General features: G+C 34.0%; 3 protein-coding genes across 3 annotated transcripts; 1 reads left to right on the top strand and 2 right to left on the bottom strand.

The window, feature by feature from the left end:
- Nucleotides 1-4325: 4325 nt before the first annotated feature.
- On the bottom strand, nucleotides 4326-4877 carry LOC113718641 (uncharacterized). The gene has a single exon (XM_027243529.1). The coding sequence runs from the start codon at nucleotides 4875-4877 to the stop codon at nucleotides 4326-4328; it is 552 nt and encodes a 183-aa protein (XP_027099330.1).
- Nucleotides 4878-8369: 3492 nt separating this feature from the next.
- On the bottom strand, nucleotides 8370-8882 carry LOC113718640 (uncharacterized). Its single transcript, XM_027243528.1, has one exon. It carries the CDS (start codon nucleotides 8880-8882, stop codon nucleotides 8370-8372), a length of 513 nt encoding a protein of 170 aa, XP_027099329.1.
- Nucleotides 8883-13144: 4262 nt separating this feature from the next.
- LOC113718766 (high affinity nitrate transporter 2.5) lies at nucleotides 13145-16840 on the top strand. The gene is made up of 2 exons (XM_027243685.2): nucleotides 13145-14444; nucleotides 16292-16840. The coding sequence occupies exons 1-2, from the start codon at nucleotides 13300-13302 to the stop codon at nucleotides 16665-16667; spliced, it is 1521 nt and encodes a 506-aa protein (XP_027099486.2). The 5' UTR covers nucleotides 13145-13299; the 3' UTR covers nucleotides 16668-16840.
- Nucleotides 16841-17234: the final 394 nt, after the last annotated feature.

The following is a 17234-nucleotide window of genomic DNA, read 5'->3' as shown; positions in this document are numbered from 1 at the left end:
TACAATCATGCTGTACTTCAAAAACAACAAACAAATATCTCCATCAAATTAGTCATTAATAAAAAGCTTAACACATAACTTTGACTTTATATATATTTTATTAAAGGTTACGCTATTCTTTTAAATTAGAAAAATTAGTCATGAATTAAATATCTACAAAGTATAAATTAAAGAGGAGAACTTGATGTTAACTTTTTGTGTTCAAGATTCGATTCACCGAAGAAGACTGAGTGCACATTGATAAGTAGGAAAAAAGCACAGACTTAAAGTGCACATTGATAATTTATCGATTTCTTGATAATTTTCTTATTTAATAGAGTGTGTAAAGATCTATAATCATATTGAAAGTAAACTCAAATTTTTTAAATTAATCAATAAAGAAAATATTTTTTTGTTATTAGCTTATGTATAATTTGTCCACTATATTACTATCTTCCATTTTCTTTGTTTAACTTTAATATGGTAGTAATATCACCATGTATGTACTCGTGTTTGTACAAGTGTGATTGGCATTTACTCGTGGGGGTTAGCTTAAGAATAACCAAACCTTAGGGAAAGAGATAGAATATCAGGATGTGGGTGGACACGTGTGCGGATGTTATGAGGACACCTGAAATATAAAAGCGTGGGACTGCTGGCTTTGATCACGTGCGGTGTAGCTTAGATACTGAGAGGAGGAAACGTATGGGCGGCGGCGGGGAGTCCATGAGTACGGGCTATGATGATGATTGTTTATATTTTGTTTTCTTTTCTTGATATTTATTGGTTGAAAGAAAAAGACAAATTTGCTTTGCTTGGGGTATTTAGACGAATTTTAGAGGTTGTTTGATTTTCATGGTGATATTTCAGGAAAAGGTGTAACAGACCTAGGGAACATGTGGTCTGAATTTTACTGTTAAATTGGAAATAAATCCCCAACATTATTATTTTTCTATTCATATCCGATTAGTGATTACTGCCTAATTTGCCCATTCTAATTAATTGCGGAGCTACTTTCTCATTTATATTTTTTTCGTGAATATATTTTTAAATTATTTTTTATCTGACATATATTAAATTGTTATAATACATTTTTTTTTTTTTTACAGAAGCTCCTAGAAATAGCAATCCAAACAACACAGCCTCTCAAGTAAAATCTGTTGGATTCGCAAAATAACCCATAAAAGGTAAACATCTTGGGTCAATTCCAAGTTAAAAAACAGAGGGTTAAAGAGAATAAAGTCCGTAAATAATAGATCTTTATTTGGGTTTATTCCTGTGATCAAGATGAGAAGTGGTTTCTTCTTCTCATTTTACATATCTCAATGGAATTTTCGTGATATTTTTCTCTTTTTCTTTTCCCAGGAGATACTCGTACTTTTCCTAAGATATTTCTACTGAATACTCTGTGTAGTTTTATTAAAGATCTCGAAGATGCTATAGGCCCACTTGAATATACACATACATTGGTGATTTTTCTGTTGCGTTTTCTTGTAACTTACTGTACAATTTATTGAACGAGCTTCACCTAAAAACCGGAAATTTGACATCAATGCACAAGATTTATGGATACACATTTTGACATCAATGTACAAGATTTATAGATACACATTTCTCGATGTAAATATATACTCCCTCCGTCCCATTTTGTTAGTCTTGATTTTTTTTTCACACAGATTAAGAAAGTGTAATTAATTTGGTTGGAAACATAAATTTAGATTAATAATTTCCTAAAATACCCTTATGCTAATCAATGTAGTCAATGTATTCAATGTATTGGAAAAACTCAATGTATTCAATGTAGTGGGTGAGTATTTAATAACAATGTATTAATAACAAGATATTTAATAAGGGTATTTTAGACAATTTGAAAGATTACTACATTTCTTAATGGGAAAGTGGACTACAATTTGGGACGGACGAAAAAGGAAAACAAGACTAACAAAGTGGGACGGAGGGAGTAAGATACTGACTGCTAGTACCTTTACCAAATTCATTAACGATCGGCCGGTGCGGTGATATGCATTGTACTACTAATTCTTTAGCAAACAACTGCCCAGCAAATGAAGCAATCCTTGATTCACTTTTTCTTTTCTTTTACTTTCCCAGTTTCCCTCTTCGTTTCAACCCCCGGGAAGGAAAAAAAAAACAAAAAACAAAAGAAAAGAGAGAAAATTTTCGCTTTTTGCCATCCATGCTTCAAGTTGAAGCTCGTGAGCGGATGCTCATCTTTTCTTGGTTAGGTATGGGCTATCGTCTAACGCGGTGCCGCAAAATGTCACAGCAGTCACGCGCAAACACAAAAAAAAAAAAAAAAAAAAAAAAAGTTTCGGCTGACAAGAAAGACGTTTACATTCACAACAAAATTTGATTTGACATGCCTGCGGCCAGAAAGCCGTTAATTAATGTTACTAGATGCTTTTTTTTTTTTTTGGAAGGAATACTAGATGCTTCAATGGAGAAACCAACCGTAAACAAAGTACAGACAAGAAGCAGTAGATTACACCCCATGGTTTGGTTCTTCTGCTTTATTAATTAATGCATAAATGATGTCATCACGAGGAAAAAGAAATCAAATTTTTGTAAAAGGAACTAATATTTTTCAAGTATACAAAGGTTGAGTGGACAAAGCTTCAATTTGGCGAAGATGGAGTTATATTGGCGTCACATCAGGAAAAGATGAAGGCTGCTATAAACTAAGGAAATGTTACTGTCAATGATGGAGCTAAGGGGGGACAGATGGGGCCATGGCCCCGTAAGTTTTGAAAATTTTAATTTATAATATGTAAATATGTATGTAAAGTAAAATTGGCCCCCCTCTAATTTTTTATAATTTTAGTTTATATTATGAGAGTTGATATATATATATATATATATATATATATATATATGAATTAGTCATCTTTGAATTAATTTTTTCTTCAAAAAAAAGTTATTTATTTTTTATTTTACTAATTATTTAACTTTCAAAAATTAAACATATAATTTGATGTTCCATAGTAAATTGACCCAATGTGATGTATTAGAATAAAAAGACCCAATTCATAATTGTTAAAAGCAAGAACTAGTACGTCTAAAAATAGAACTTCAACATTTTGAACTCGACATTTCAAATCATCCTGAATTGCAAAAATTATCTGGTATTCATGAGTTATGTCAAGACTTGGTTAAGACAAGAAAATCAGTGATATATTCTCTTATTGACAGATTGATTAGACTTATTTTTACTCTTCTTGTATCAATTGCAACTACAAAGCAGGTATTTTCAATTATGAAAATAATCAAAACAAAGCTCCGAAACAAGATGGAAGATAATTTTTTGAATAATTGTCTAACTGTGTATATAGAAAAGAAAGTTGCTAAAAAATTTAGCAGTGATTCAAGTATAGATGAATTTAATTCTATGAAAGAGTTTAGAGCTCAATTTACTTCTAAGAAAAGATGTTGAAATTTCAAATTATGTTAACATAACTTTTATGTTTTTTCAATTAAAAATAGTTACATTGATATTACATGGTTATATATATATATATATATATATATATATATATATTACATGATATATTGGAGAGCATCTTCTCATAATGTGCAAATTGGATGGTTTGTGATGTTATAAAATATTTAATCAAAAGTTATCTTTTTTGTTAATTTTTGTTATGACTATACCGCATATTTATGAATAGACATACCTTTATAATTAAATTTAATATTTGATATTTTTAGATGTCATATATTTAAATAAAAGAAAATTATTTTGTACATAATATATTAAGATAATTTTATTAGGAAAAAATTTTGGCCCCCCCAAAACAAAAATCCTGGCTCCGTCACTGGTTACTGTGAATAGCATGAGTGCGGTTTGATTATTCTGCATCAGCTAGCGTCGCGACGCTCTGCATTACAAACTTCTTCTTCTAATAACTCAGTACCAAAACTTGATCTCGATCATATATATATATATATGTTAGAAATATTTTTTCAAGAGGGCACTGCCAGTGAGAGTGAGGTGGGTTCGGTTAATCTCCCCATTCATCTGTTACCTGACAAGCTGCATGCATATTACATATATAGTAGCGTTCTAACTGATAAATTCACACCGCCAGGGAGACGAGAATCACTCCTCTCAATAAAAGTTCACTTTTCATTAATATGGGATTAGTTTTGCAACGCAATTTATGATTATTGATATTCATGTGACCTGCCGAACCGAAATTCAACTTACTCTTAACATGAAATATACAAGCGCCCTAGTAGCAATGAATAACCAAATCAAAACCACACTTTAGCCGTAACAATCTTCTTATTACTAGACGGATCCGGTTCTAGTTCTAATCAATTAATCAGCGCTATGTTTTTTTAGTTTTGGTGGATGAAACAGCCAAAGAAAGGCTTGCATACTTCTCCAAAATACCCTGGAATCTCTTAAGATCACCTCCATCAATTCCAAATTCCTCAAGTCCATCAGTGCAATCTGACAAGCTGGACAATGCAGCTGAGAGCTGGGAATTGATAGCTCCTGTTTTATCTCCAGTCCTGATGTTTTCCAAGGCTCCGTTGAACTCATCGAGGATATTGCCGTAAGATTCGCTGCATGTTTGTACGATTGAATCTCTGGAGATTGGACGGAGTGAGGGGGGCAGCTTTGGGCCGAGACCATCGATCAATGGCTTGACTGGCTTCACTTGTTCAATGGCTGCAAGGATCACTCTTGAAAGTGCTTCGTTCCAGGTCCTTGCTCCATTCACCAGCGAGTTACAAAGATCCTTCTCTACTCCATGATTTGTTTCAGCGCAAAAAGGGCTGCCTATGATGGCTCTTGCCTCTCCATTGCCGGCCAGAACGAGCATTGTTGTGACCAGGAACACCTGTGAGAAAGAAATGTGAGAAAGAAACGCCATTCCTAGGGAATTTTTCTCCTTCTTTATTTTATTTTATTTTATTTTATTTTTTGGCTGTTCCTGAGTCCTTCCTCACAGGCCCTGCTTTTACTAGTGAATGGAAGGAGATAAAAGCAAGTAACGCTTCTGCTCTTTATTGTGGGAAAACACCGTAAAAATAGCCATTCCATCTGGCTTCTACACTGCCTAGGGACCATAATTTTTCTCTATTATTGGCTTTCCATAATTTACTAAATAAGTTTGTGATTCCTCGTTGTTCATTTGTCGAGAACATTTGTGGCTGGTTATTATTGCCAACCCACTTTTATTGCCATAATAATTGATCAGCCAGAAGTATGTCGTTGATCATTTATCAATCGCCAGTTGTTTCCTAAAGGAGCTTAAGTTAGAATGTAAGTAAGTACGACGGAGAAAAAGTCATTTGTGCGGGAGTTTAAGTTACTTGGTACTAGGTAGAATACCAGTTGGTTATAATAAGTTGGGTTATTGTCATTTTACCCCCTTAAACTATATCACTACTATCAATTTACCCCTAACGTTATCTTTTAGTCACTTCACCCCCATAAGTAATTCAACTTAACATGTTAAGAAATTTTGGACAAAAATACCATTTTATTCTATATAGCATTACTATACTGTTATTATTACTTTATTTCTTTAAATTATAGTGATATAATCGATTTAATTCTTAACATTATTTTTTTGGCATTTTACTTCATCGCTAATCTAACTACTATGGTAAAAAAAAATTTAAATATATTTGCCCTTATATATATAATTAAAAATAAAAAGTTCAGAATGATCATTCTTCTTTTTTTTTTAACTTTAAGAGATAAAAAATATAAAAATAAAAGAATTTTCTCAAATTTCTTTTTTCATACTTATTAATACTATGAAAAGAAAAAGAGATAGGAAAGAAGGAGACAGAAAATTAGATTTTGCAAAGAAAAAAAATCTAACATTATCGTATTAATTTAAGATTATTGGGATTAGAATTGAAATCTGGTGGTAAACATTAAAGTGAAATAATTTTAAAATAATAAAAGTATTTAATTCTTTTTTATTTGTATTTTCTAAAAAAAGAATTGAGTTTTCTCTCTCTATCTCTCTTTCCCCCTCTCCCTTCCCCTTCTAATCTTTCTATTTTTTAATATTAATAAGATTGTCAAGAAGAAAAAAATTAATATTTTGACTTTTTTCTTGATACTAAAGAGGAGAAGAGTCACTCTAAATTGTTATTATTTTTATTGTACATGGTACTTTCTTCTAAAATTTTTTAACTTACTAATTGGTTTAATGGTGGGATAAATTATCTAAAAAATAACTCTATGGTGTAAATTGATGTTGAGACTATAGTTTATGGGGGTAAAATGATAATAACTTTAAGGGCTAAACTTATCTTTTTATTTTAATTAACAAACTCCGTTAAATTTGACCGTTAGTCTTGAGGGTAAAGTGACTAAAAGATAACGTTAAAAGAGAAATTAATAGTAACACCGAACGTTAAGGGGATAAAGTAATAATAACCCTAATAAGTTATTTGTGCGGAAGTTTCCTAAAGGTGATTAAGTTAGAATGTAACAATACCCAGACCCAGCCTTTGGTTAAGATTTATCAACAAATTATGATTTGTAAATTACCAGTTGATTTTATTTATTCTTATTCATGCTCTTTTCCTTGTGGGAATGGCTCTCTAGACCTTACGCGTTTTCAGAAATGAGATACCGGATTCATGATCTACTATCATGCATCTTGTCAGTCTCAAAATGTGCGAGTTAGTGGTGAACGTGTTTGGATTGAGTGTTATTTGAAATAATTACTATAACACTTGTTATGATATGATATATGTGAGATAAAAAAGTAATTGGAAATATAAAAAGGTAGATTGGAAAATGTGTTTATGATACAAACGAAATATTATTTGGAATAATTACTATAGTACTAGTGTTTGTAGCAGTGTTTTCAAAATCGGACCGGACTAGCCGGTTCGATCGGTCCGACCACAAATTGGCCTTGGCTTTGGTCCGGTTCATGCTTTGGTTGATTATACTTAAAAACTGGATTGAACCGTTGAACCAGCGATTTTTTTTGTTTTTGTCTATTAAATTGAAATTTTTTTTTTTAAAAAGAGTAGTTGTTCGTAACCCCAAAAACTAATTATTAAATGCCACATTCACTCACTTCCTTCTCATTTTTGCCTCTTAACAAGTTTGTATTTTTATTTTTCTATTTTCTTGACTTTCTCCAAACTCAAAACTTCTTTTTTTTTTAAGTTGCAATATCTAAATATCAAAAACTTGAATTAAAATTTAAACTCACCATGTCTAATTCTTATAGATGTGAAGTTTGTATAATTTCAAAATATTATGGTATTTTTTAGTTGGATTTAATATTATTTTTTTGGTCAATTCAATTAAAATAGAGATGAAATTTATTTATTTCAACTTATAATTTAAAAAATTTATTTGTGAAAATCCAATTTCTTTGAAAATATTAAATTTTTCATCATATAAAATCTTAAATTAGTCTAATACATGTCTTATTTTGTGCATATATATTTATATAAATTATTTTTAAAACAATCATTGAACCAGGGCTGAACCGATCCGATCGGTTGAATCTCGACCCGAAAACCTCATCGATTCAATTAACGATCCGAATTTTAAAACATTGGTTTGTAGTTACAAGCGTCTAAAATTGAGTATACATTATTAACTTTTCTTTTACCATTATTTCATTCATGATGGGACTTTTGTGATCACTCCTATGAGCGTCTATCAAAGCTATAAATCATCAACCTTTCATTGACTAGTTTAAAAATTAATTATTTCAAGATAACTGTAAGGCATTATAAACAGGAAATGATTGCTTTTCATTGTTTGACTCAGAATCCACGACATATGCGATATGGATGTCAACGTGATACAAACCAGGTTATTATCTTCATTATTCAACCCCGTAAAAAAATTTTAAAAAAATGACTATTCTAGTTCAGAAAGCCATACATCTCTTCCTCTATATGACACAAGATATGTAACATTTAGAGAAAAACAAGAAAGAAAGAACGAAGGATAGGGATCAAACGGGTTGCCTTTAGGATCACTAGCTAGCTTGATACATAAAGCCAAGGATTTTAAAAAATTTTTGTCACCTTTCTCATACTCTTCCTTAATTTGCTGTCTAATTTGGTTGCTCGCTGACGCGTACTAGAATGGTAATCAAACTAGAAGGTACAAAAGTTCCTGACAATCAATACGCCCTTATTATCAGGCTGAATGTTAAGTAATTAGACGTATGAAGAGAAAAGGACCTTCTCTTGAACAGACATCAGCCCTTAATCAATAAGAAAAAAAGAAAACAAAACCAAACAACGTCCGTATCTACGTTTTACATCAATAATAAAAAGAGAATTCCATGTGCTTGATTTATGCGCTTAAAAAGCGTGATTGCAGGGACCACGGCTTCTCCTTTTCCAAATGGAACAGCAGTCGATCAAGATTGAAACGCCACAGCCAGGGAGTTGTCCATGACTTTTTCGAACTTTGAATAAATCCTGACTAAAGATGGGACGGCCACACCTTGCTCTTTCAATGCGTCCAAGCAATCGCTGTCGAAAGCTGCGCTCAGACGAGTACCGACTCCGCCCATATCTCCTTGTCGGAGCAAATCAAGGCTGAGATTCAGGTCTTCGATGGTATTCTCGAAACTCTCTTTGCATGTATCCACGATTTGGCTTTTCATGGTCGGGTCGAGATCGGAAGCTGCTTGTACAACCACAGGGGTCAGGGCTCGAATTTTGTTTGCAACATGAATTGCTACCCTGATGGCGCTGGCAGATGCATCTTGCAGATTTGTTGCACCGTGCACCATTCTAGTGCAGAGAATCTTGTAAGTTGCAGTTTTGCAAAATTGGTTGACGGGAAAAAGTGCGTCGGCGTTTTGGCTGGCGAGAAGCAGGGTGACAATGGCTAGCGAGAGCAACGAGAAAGAGTTGTAATTCGCCATCTTTAATTGGTTGATATATATATGTATATATATATATATATATATGATTTATTATTGTTTTGTTTCTAATTTTTCTCTTTCTCTTGCTCGAACAATCTGATCTCTTTGGCTCTAGAACTAGGCCCCTGCAGCACAGAGTGACCTGAAGACGAAGGGATCATTTTCCAGGAAATATTGCGGAATAAATAATAAATGTCATCCAGTGTTGGCTCCCGTGACCTGTGGTTGTCCATTAGTATAGCCAGCAAAGCTTTTATTGTTAGTATCTCAAGGCTACAATCGTGTTTTATCGCTAATATTTCCCGTTTCCAAAGGATAAAAGTCTAACCAACAGAGAACCTTTGTTGGAGCCTTTGAGGTGGACTGGCATTCGAAATAGTACTTGTTAGTGTAAGGCGCTATCGTTACAAGTTACAACTAACAAACATATGTGATGGACGAGGAAATTCATCACCTGTAAAAATTTATAATACGTCAAATTATCCACTCCCTCTGTCTTTCTAATTTTTTTTTTCACACGGTTCAAGAAAAAGTAGTTAATTTTATTAAAAAAATAAATTTAGATTGCTATTTTTCTAAAATTTCCTTATATTAAATAAAGTTGGCTTTTCATATATTAATATATGTTTTGGAAAACCTAAATGCATTAAATGGGATGGCTTATATTCAATACTAACAATCTATATTAAATAAGGTAGTTTATAGTAATAACAACTTACATTGAATAATGGTATTTTAGAAACATTAAAAGACATCTAAATTCTTTAATTGAAAAATAGATTACAATTTAAGACACATAAAAAAGAAAAATAAAATTATTAAAATGGGACAGAAGAAATACTACTTAATAACTGCAACAGGACAGAACCAATGAAAGAGGCGCACCGTTTCGACCAAAAAAAAAAAATTAAAGAGGCGCAGTTTCCGAATAAACGTGGCCCAAGAAGATCCGCAATCTTTCGTCAAGTCTGAAAGTGGAAGATAAATATAGAGTGTTATCATCAGGACTAGGAGAGTGGGCTATACAGTACAGATGCTTCCTTCCCATTCACGCCTTTGTAACATGGCGGGAGAGTTAATGAAGGAGTAATTAGTCCGGATTATTGCGTAAAAGTGGCACGCGATTCTGAGTTGAGTTACAGACACTCGTTAGCGGTGACTCAACCTTCCTATTATTTGCCAGCTGAGCCTCGATGAATATGAGTACTACTTCTGTTAACCTTTTTATGAATACGACTACTATCGTTAGTCCTCTCAAAATAATAATAATAACAAGAACAATAATTTGTTAGTCTAATCTCGTTCTTCTCTCGGACACATGGTTTGTAGTAATTGATGAAAAGTGTTGTTCTACTATATTTTTTCCATAATTTATGAGAAAAAGATCACACACTACCTCCATGTGTTATTCTTGTCTGTCAATAGCACATTTTTATTTTCATTTTTTTAAATATTTGGCACAAGGTAGCCGCTTAGTTAGCAAATAAGTAATTTGGAACAGTTTATTGCGCTTAAAATTAAATTAAATGTCTCAAAAGATAAATCTTAGAACTTTTTAATGAACTAAATAAAAGGGGAGTATGGCAAAAGTTTTTTTTTTCCCCTCTTTTTTCCAACATATGATAGTTTCTAAGTACGTTATGCAATGGATACTTTTGTGTTGCTAAAAAATAACTTAGACACCCTGCACCAAATCACCAGCAACCATTTAATCTGTTGATCACCACCAAAACTTTAAAGTTTTGATTGTGGGAGAGAGGCATTGTTGGGAATATTGTGACAAGAATTGGTTTTAAATCGTGATAGAATATCACTTTTTTTTAGACTTTATTTGTCTGGTATAACGTACAATAACCTTGGACAAATATCCTTTAGGATAAGATGAAGCTTGTTTGTCTTAAATTCTTGCACAAAGTATGACAAACTCTTTTAAATTAAGGAGTGCTTTTGAGAGAATACACAGTAGTAGGAAAGTGATTTTCTGCACTAAATCACTCTCTACTTGCCCTCTTTATATAGGAAAGATTGTTTAAGAAACAAAAAAAACTCATTAAATACTTGTATGAATAAATTCAAAGTATTGTGTACAAATTCATGCACTTTAATTCATGCATCTCATGATCCTAAGATCAAAACATGAATATATCATTTCATTCAAGGATTCTCACGTATATGAATATATTCATGAATGAATGTATATTTTAGAAACATTCACAATACTATACATGTATAAAAAACATGAATGAATATACATTAATTACATGTATGTACATCATACAAATTTTGAAAATTTTCCAACAAGCAAAACTTCCAAAATTTCAAATCTTGCCTCCCACCAGAAAAGGAAACCCAGCCATCTACACAATAATTTCAACCATTAATTCAAAGGTAAAAAATTTTTAAAAAAAATCACACGTCTTTGTTAATCAGTTACTTGATAGAATTCTTTGGTCAGTGGCAGTGGTGGAGCCCGCATTTTCATTCAGTTGGGAGGCATAAATCAAAGGATTTTTTTTCTTTTAATTTATCATCAATAGAAGCAAAGAGTAATAATAACTAGCAAAGAATTTTACATGCATATTTAGTAAGAGTAAATCTTAAATATACTGAGTACCCTGTTAAGCCCTGCAACTCATTAAATTACGAATTGCTTGCCGATACTAAAAACTCACTAGTGAAGTAAAACTTCTAAATAAAAAAATATATATACATATTGGGCTGATACTGTAATAATCAGTAAGTCGTGAATTGTGTATGCCATTTAGTTTTCAATAAGAATTGTTCTCAAATTACTTACAGATACGGATGTAAGTTAACTTTCTGCAAATTATTCGGTGTAAAAACAAAAAACTTCTAGTACTAAAATGACCATTTTCCTTTAATCTTTTAGTAAAACAAAATGAAATCTTTCAGTGTAAAAAATAATAATAATAATAATAAAAGAATGTGATGCCTTAAACTGCAATTTCTAGTTTGTCCAGTAGGGGGAGCGTGGCCCACTGCCACTGGCCGATGCTTAGGTTGGGGAATTGTCGAGAGATGGGAAAGGAAACAGTTGTCATCAACTCATCACTTAAAAACATAAAAAAAGCAAATTGGAATATTCAATGTGAAGAATGGGAATCTCTTGCCCAGTCAACAACGGGATATTCAATTGGGATCCTGCAACATGAACCATGAATAATTATGCAGTGGCATTAAGCTCTGCAAAGTCAATGAAAGCAGCGTCCCTTTCCTTCCTTCCTTCCTACCTGCCAATCGTATCATCCATCCTTGGCATTGGGATCGACCAAGCAGAAGTTCATACGGCAATGCATTGAATTCAACTAAAAAATTTGTCAGTCTTTCAAGTACTAATAGATTGGATCTATACGTCGCCTCCGCCTTACCCAATTTCCAAAACTGGAAAGAATGGGGCAATGAGTGAGACTCGGCGATCGCCCCATACGCCTTGAAGCTTTCTTCTGCACCCAAAAGCCCACTTCAATTCTCCAAGTCCCATTTGGATGCCTCCTGTTTACAGTATTCAAACACGACTTCTGTGTCACAAAGTCAGATAGAAATGGTACAGCTTGCGACTTTTCCATCCAATTTCACTGCCTAATGCTGCGAGGAGCTTCACTTTTTGCTGTATTTGGGGATTAATCAGACAATTAAATATTAATGTAAGAATTTGGAATAAAAATTTCAGATTTTGTTTTGCTTGCATCATACACACAATTTCCAATCATTTTTTTATTTCACATACATTACATCACAAAAAATGCTACAGTAACTGCATCAAATAAATCATCCAAATAAATTCTTATCCAAACAAACTCAATATTGTTCCTTTGTTCAATAACAAAAATGTGAACGGGGAATTGAGTTCTGACCGCTTAGCGGAAGAAGCCAATTAATCACCAAAAAGAAAAAATGAACGATTTGATACATTTTTTTTTTATTAATTTTTACCCTGTGAATTGAATTGCTACTTGAATCATTTGATGTGCCACAACAAGTCCGTTGAATTCTATTCTTATAACATAAGATAGGCTCTTTTATATATATATATATATATATATATATATATATATTTAAAAAATATATATATTACAGTACTAAACTACAAAGCTCCCCATACAACAGATACAAATTAAACTAAAAAAATGATCCACCTCACCTCTTGGTGGCTGGTGCTTGGAAGTTGGCTCACGTTTTTGGAATATCCTCGCGACGTCATTAGTTCTCGTTCTGTACATAAACCAACAAGACAGGGCTCCTCGGGGCTTTCCATTTCCTTTGCAGCAATACTAACAGGCCCTCGAAAACAACGTATTAATACTGTCTGCTCTGTTACCCAAGATCTCTCCTAGTTCGCAACTCTTCCTTAAAAGCGCGATAGTTATTCTCAATTACCAATCTTGAATTCACAAAAATGGAGGTGGAGCAAAAACCAAATGATCTTTCTACCCAGAAATTTCCTCTTCCAGTGGATTCTGAGCATAAGGCGACTGTATTTCGAGTACACTCGTTTGCGCCACCTCACATGCGAGCATTTCACATCTCCTGGATTTCCTTCTTTTCTTGTTTCGTCTCCACTTTCGCTGCCCCACCCCTCTTACCTATCATCCGTGACAACCTTAATCTAACCTCCACAGACATTGGAAATGCTGGAATTGCTGCTGTTTCTGGCGCAGTATTCGCTCGAGTCGCCATGGGAACAGCTTGTGACTTAGTCGGACCTCGTCTCGCCTCATCATCTCTCATCCTCCTCACTGCACCCGCAGTTTTCTGTAGTTCCATCTCCAATTCCCCGGTTTCTTTCCTCCTTGTCCGGTTTTTTACCGGGTTTTCTCTGGCCACTTTTGTTTCAACTCAATTCTGGATGAGCTCCATGTTCACTGCTAGAGTCGTGGGAACTGCTAACGGCCTAGCAGGAGGATGGGGGAATCTTGGAGGTGGCGCGACCCAACTGATCATGCCCCTCGTGTTTTCAGTCATCAGAGATATTGGTGCAACAAAGTTTACAGCTTGGAGAATTGCATTCTTTATTCCAGCCCTTTTCCAAACATTATCAGCATATGCTATTTTCTTTCTAGGCCAAGACATGCCCGATGGGAATTACTCAAAATTGCATAAATCAGGGGAAAGGCATAAAGATAATTTCCCACAGGTTCTCTATCATGCGGTCACGAATTACAGAGGGTGGATTCTGGCATTGACTTATGGCTACTGTTTCGGAGTTGAATTAACTGTTGATAACATAATCGCACAGTATTTCTATGACAGATTCAATGTGAATCTCCGCACTGCGGGAATGATTGCTGCCAGTTTTGGACTAGCCAATATATTTTCCAGGCCTGGTGGGGGAATCTTGTCGGATGCAGTTGCCAAGAGGTTTGGAATGAGGGGTAGGCTATGGACCCTGTGGATGGTGCAGACAATCGGAGGTCTGCTTTGTGTGTTGCTGGGGAAGGTGGGATCTCTAGGCGCATCCGTAGCAGTGATGCTTGTGTTCTCTATTTTCTGTCAAGCAGCGTGTGGTCTTACTTTTGGAGTGGTTCCATTTGTCTCAAGAAGGTATGATGCTTTCTCCACTCAATTCAGATTCCCAGAATCCAAAGAATCTGTTCCTTTATTCTTTTTTAAGCCATTTAGCACGCTTATCTGAGTTGTTGAAGTCACAATATGCAGCACAGTCATAAAGATTAATTGATAAAAATTATGGCAGGTAATCAAACTTTTCCCATAGTCAAACTAAAAGCATGGTTTTCAATTACTAATAACAACTACGCTGACCAACGATCTCTTGAGTCTGAAAAAGGGCAAGTAAAAAGAAAGAAATTTCCCCTGTTCGCTTCACTTTTCTTATGACAATTCAAATCAGCACTTCGGCTCCATTTGAATTAGCTATTTTTTGGGGTGTTCTTAAAATATTTTACTGTAGTAATGTAAGTGAAAAACTTTTACCGTAGATGAGTTTATTTTTTAGGTTATTTTTGATGTTTTTGAGATTAGATTTTGTGTTTTTGGTATTTTTGATGTTGTTGAAGTTTTATGCATTACTGTAACATTTGAAATATTATTTGAAACATTACTGTTATTTGAAATATTATTTGGATAGAGTATTATTTGGAATAATTACTATAGCACTTTTTGTGGTGTGATATATGTGAGATAAAAAGTAGTTAGGAATATAACGAGGTGAATTGAAAAATATATTTTATGATGCAAGTGAAATATTATTTGGAATAATTTGATAATCCAAACATACCGATCTCAAAAACTTGTTTTTCAAAATGACCACTTCACAGATGACAATTCAAATCACCAGTTGTTAAGAGTATACTTATTTATTTAATGTGTTTATTATTTGCTGCTGATAAGCATACAAGCAAAACAAGAATAGTAGTTTCTAATTTTTCTCTTTTTTTTTTGAGGAAAAGATAAACAATGTCATAGATTAGATGGAAAGTATCTATCACAAGCAGGGGCGGATTTAAGGTGGGGGCACGCCCCTACTGCCCCCTTAAATTCCTATAATACTTATATAATTTTGACATAATTTTAAGTGTGCTTTTAGAGTTTTTTTAGAAAAAATGTGAAAGAATGGGTCACAAAATTTAGTTTAGTTACTTATATTGAGAAAAGTATACTTCGTGAAGTTCAAAATGAGAAAGTTATAAACTGTTATCAAAATATGAAAACTCGTCGTGAGCAATTGTAAATAGTTTAGTTTGTTTTTGAAATAAAATTATTATTACATTAATAATTTTTAGTTTTTTTAAATATTTTTCATGGAATATACGTATCATTTGTACTTGTTGGTGAATTTTATTTTTTTTTGCTTAAAAAACTACAAAAAAAAAAGTAGATAAAAAATTTTAATATTATTTTTGCCCCCACTAAGATTTTTTTCTGTCTCCGCCACTGATCACAAGGCCAATTTTTCTACTTTTTGAACTTTAAGATCCTTTTAAGAACAAATTGGGAGAAAAAAAAAACGGAGAGGGAACAAAATGTTTCCATCCCCAACTTCTGGGAGACAATCTCAATGGGCATAGATGATATGCGCATGGATATGTTATCTTCACCACATAGAAAATCCTTTTACACTGGTTTACACATGGTGGTTACTGCTACTCGAGTGGATAATTTGAGTCTTTGAAATGGAGCATCAAGTTGCCTGAGATAATTAAGTTTGACAAGACAAACTCTGATAAGTAATGCTAGCATAGTTAGTTTTCAAGTGTTCTTCTTGACGCGTTGGAAACATGGATTTGATCTTGGCTTGCCCATTTTGGAGAAGGAAATACTCTTTTTTGATTATGAGATTGAGTTTTAACCCCGAAAAGAAATTATTAATTGTAATTACTGCAACAAGCTATCGTATTCCAACGCAATTTGTTGCCATCTTATTGTACCAGGTCGCTAGGAATAATATCTGGGATGACTGGAGGAGGTGGAAATGTGGGGGCTGTTTTAACACAAGTGATTCTCTTCAGGGGATCAAGATTCTCCACGGAAACAGGGATAACTCTGATGGGAATCATGATTCTATGCTGCAGCCTCCCAATTTGGTTGATCTACTTCCCGCAGTGGGGAGGAATGTTGCATGGCCCGTCGTCTAAAGGAACAACAGAAGAAGAATACTACATGTCTGAATGGAGTTCAACAGAGAGAAACAAAGGTTTCCACCAAGCAAGCATGAAATTTGCTGATAATAGCAGAAGTGAAAGAGGTAGAAGGGTTGAATCTGCCCCCGCCCCTGTTGATCAGGGGACTCCAAGCCCAGGTGTGTAAACAAATAAAATAACCCTCTTTTCTTTTATTAAACTTCCAAGAAAACGAAGCGAGGGCGGAGAATGCTCCAGTCCCGGTTCAACGAGTGTGGACGGAGGAGCATTCGATTGCTCCTCCTGCCTTCCACAATCCTCCACCCGTCCAGAAATAAAGAAATGCTACCTTGAACCTCATGAGATGCAAGCCCCTCTCTAAGATATTTTCACTTTTTCGCTATATGTGCTTGTGGATTTTCAGCATTTCTTGGTCACTTCTGATTTGCGAATTTGTCAATAATCTTCGGACAAAACATCTGCCTAGATAAATACTTAACAATTGGCAAATCAGGCCATTCCTGTTGAAAATGTGGCTACATGGGCCCTATGGGAAAATGGGGCTGGTGGATGGTTGAAACTTGAAAGTAGGGCGAGCTCCACTTTTCGAAGGCCCAAAGTCTTTCTTAATGGCTAGAGAGCAGTAGAAACTACCAACTTGTTACCAGGGGGCCCAAAGAATGACATCACTTTGTAGCTTGTGGAGTAACACGTGGGTATCTTCTAAAGTTGCCAACAACTCGCTTAGATCGTA

Source organism: Coffea arabica, chromosome 11c (assembly GCF_036785885.1).
Source record: "Coffea arabica cultivar ET-39 chromosome 11c, Coffea Arabica ET-39 HiFi, whole genome shotgun sequence".
Taxonomy (NCBI): Eukaryota; Viridiplantae; Streptophyta; class Magnoliopsida; order Gentianales; family Rubiaceae; genus Coffea; species Coffea arabica.
This window is presented reverse-complemented; position numbering and strand designations above follow the sequence as displayed.

Excerpts from the sequence above, each read along its gene's own strand:
- LOC113718640 (XM_027243528.1), bottom strand. The coding sequence starts at position 8,882 with ATGGCGAATTACAACTCTTTCTCGTTGCTCTCGCTAGCCATTGTCACC.
- LOC113718766 (XM_027243685.2), top strand. The coding sequence starts at position 13,300 with ATGGAGGTGGAGCAAAAACCAAATGATCTTTCTACCCAGAAATTTCCT. Across the intron at positions 14,445-16,291 it reads GTTCCATTTGTCTCAAGAAG|GTCGCTAGGAATAATATCTG; the intron begins GTATGATGCTTT and ends TTATTGTACCAG.
- LOC113718641 (XM_027243529.1), bottom strand. The coding sequence starts at position 4,877 with ATGGCGTTTCTTTCTCACATTTCTTTCTCACAGGTGTTCCTGGTCACA.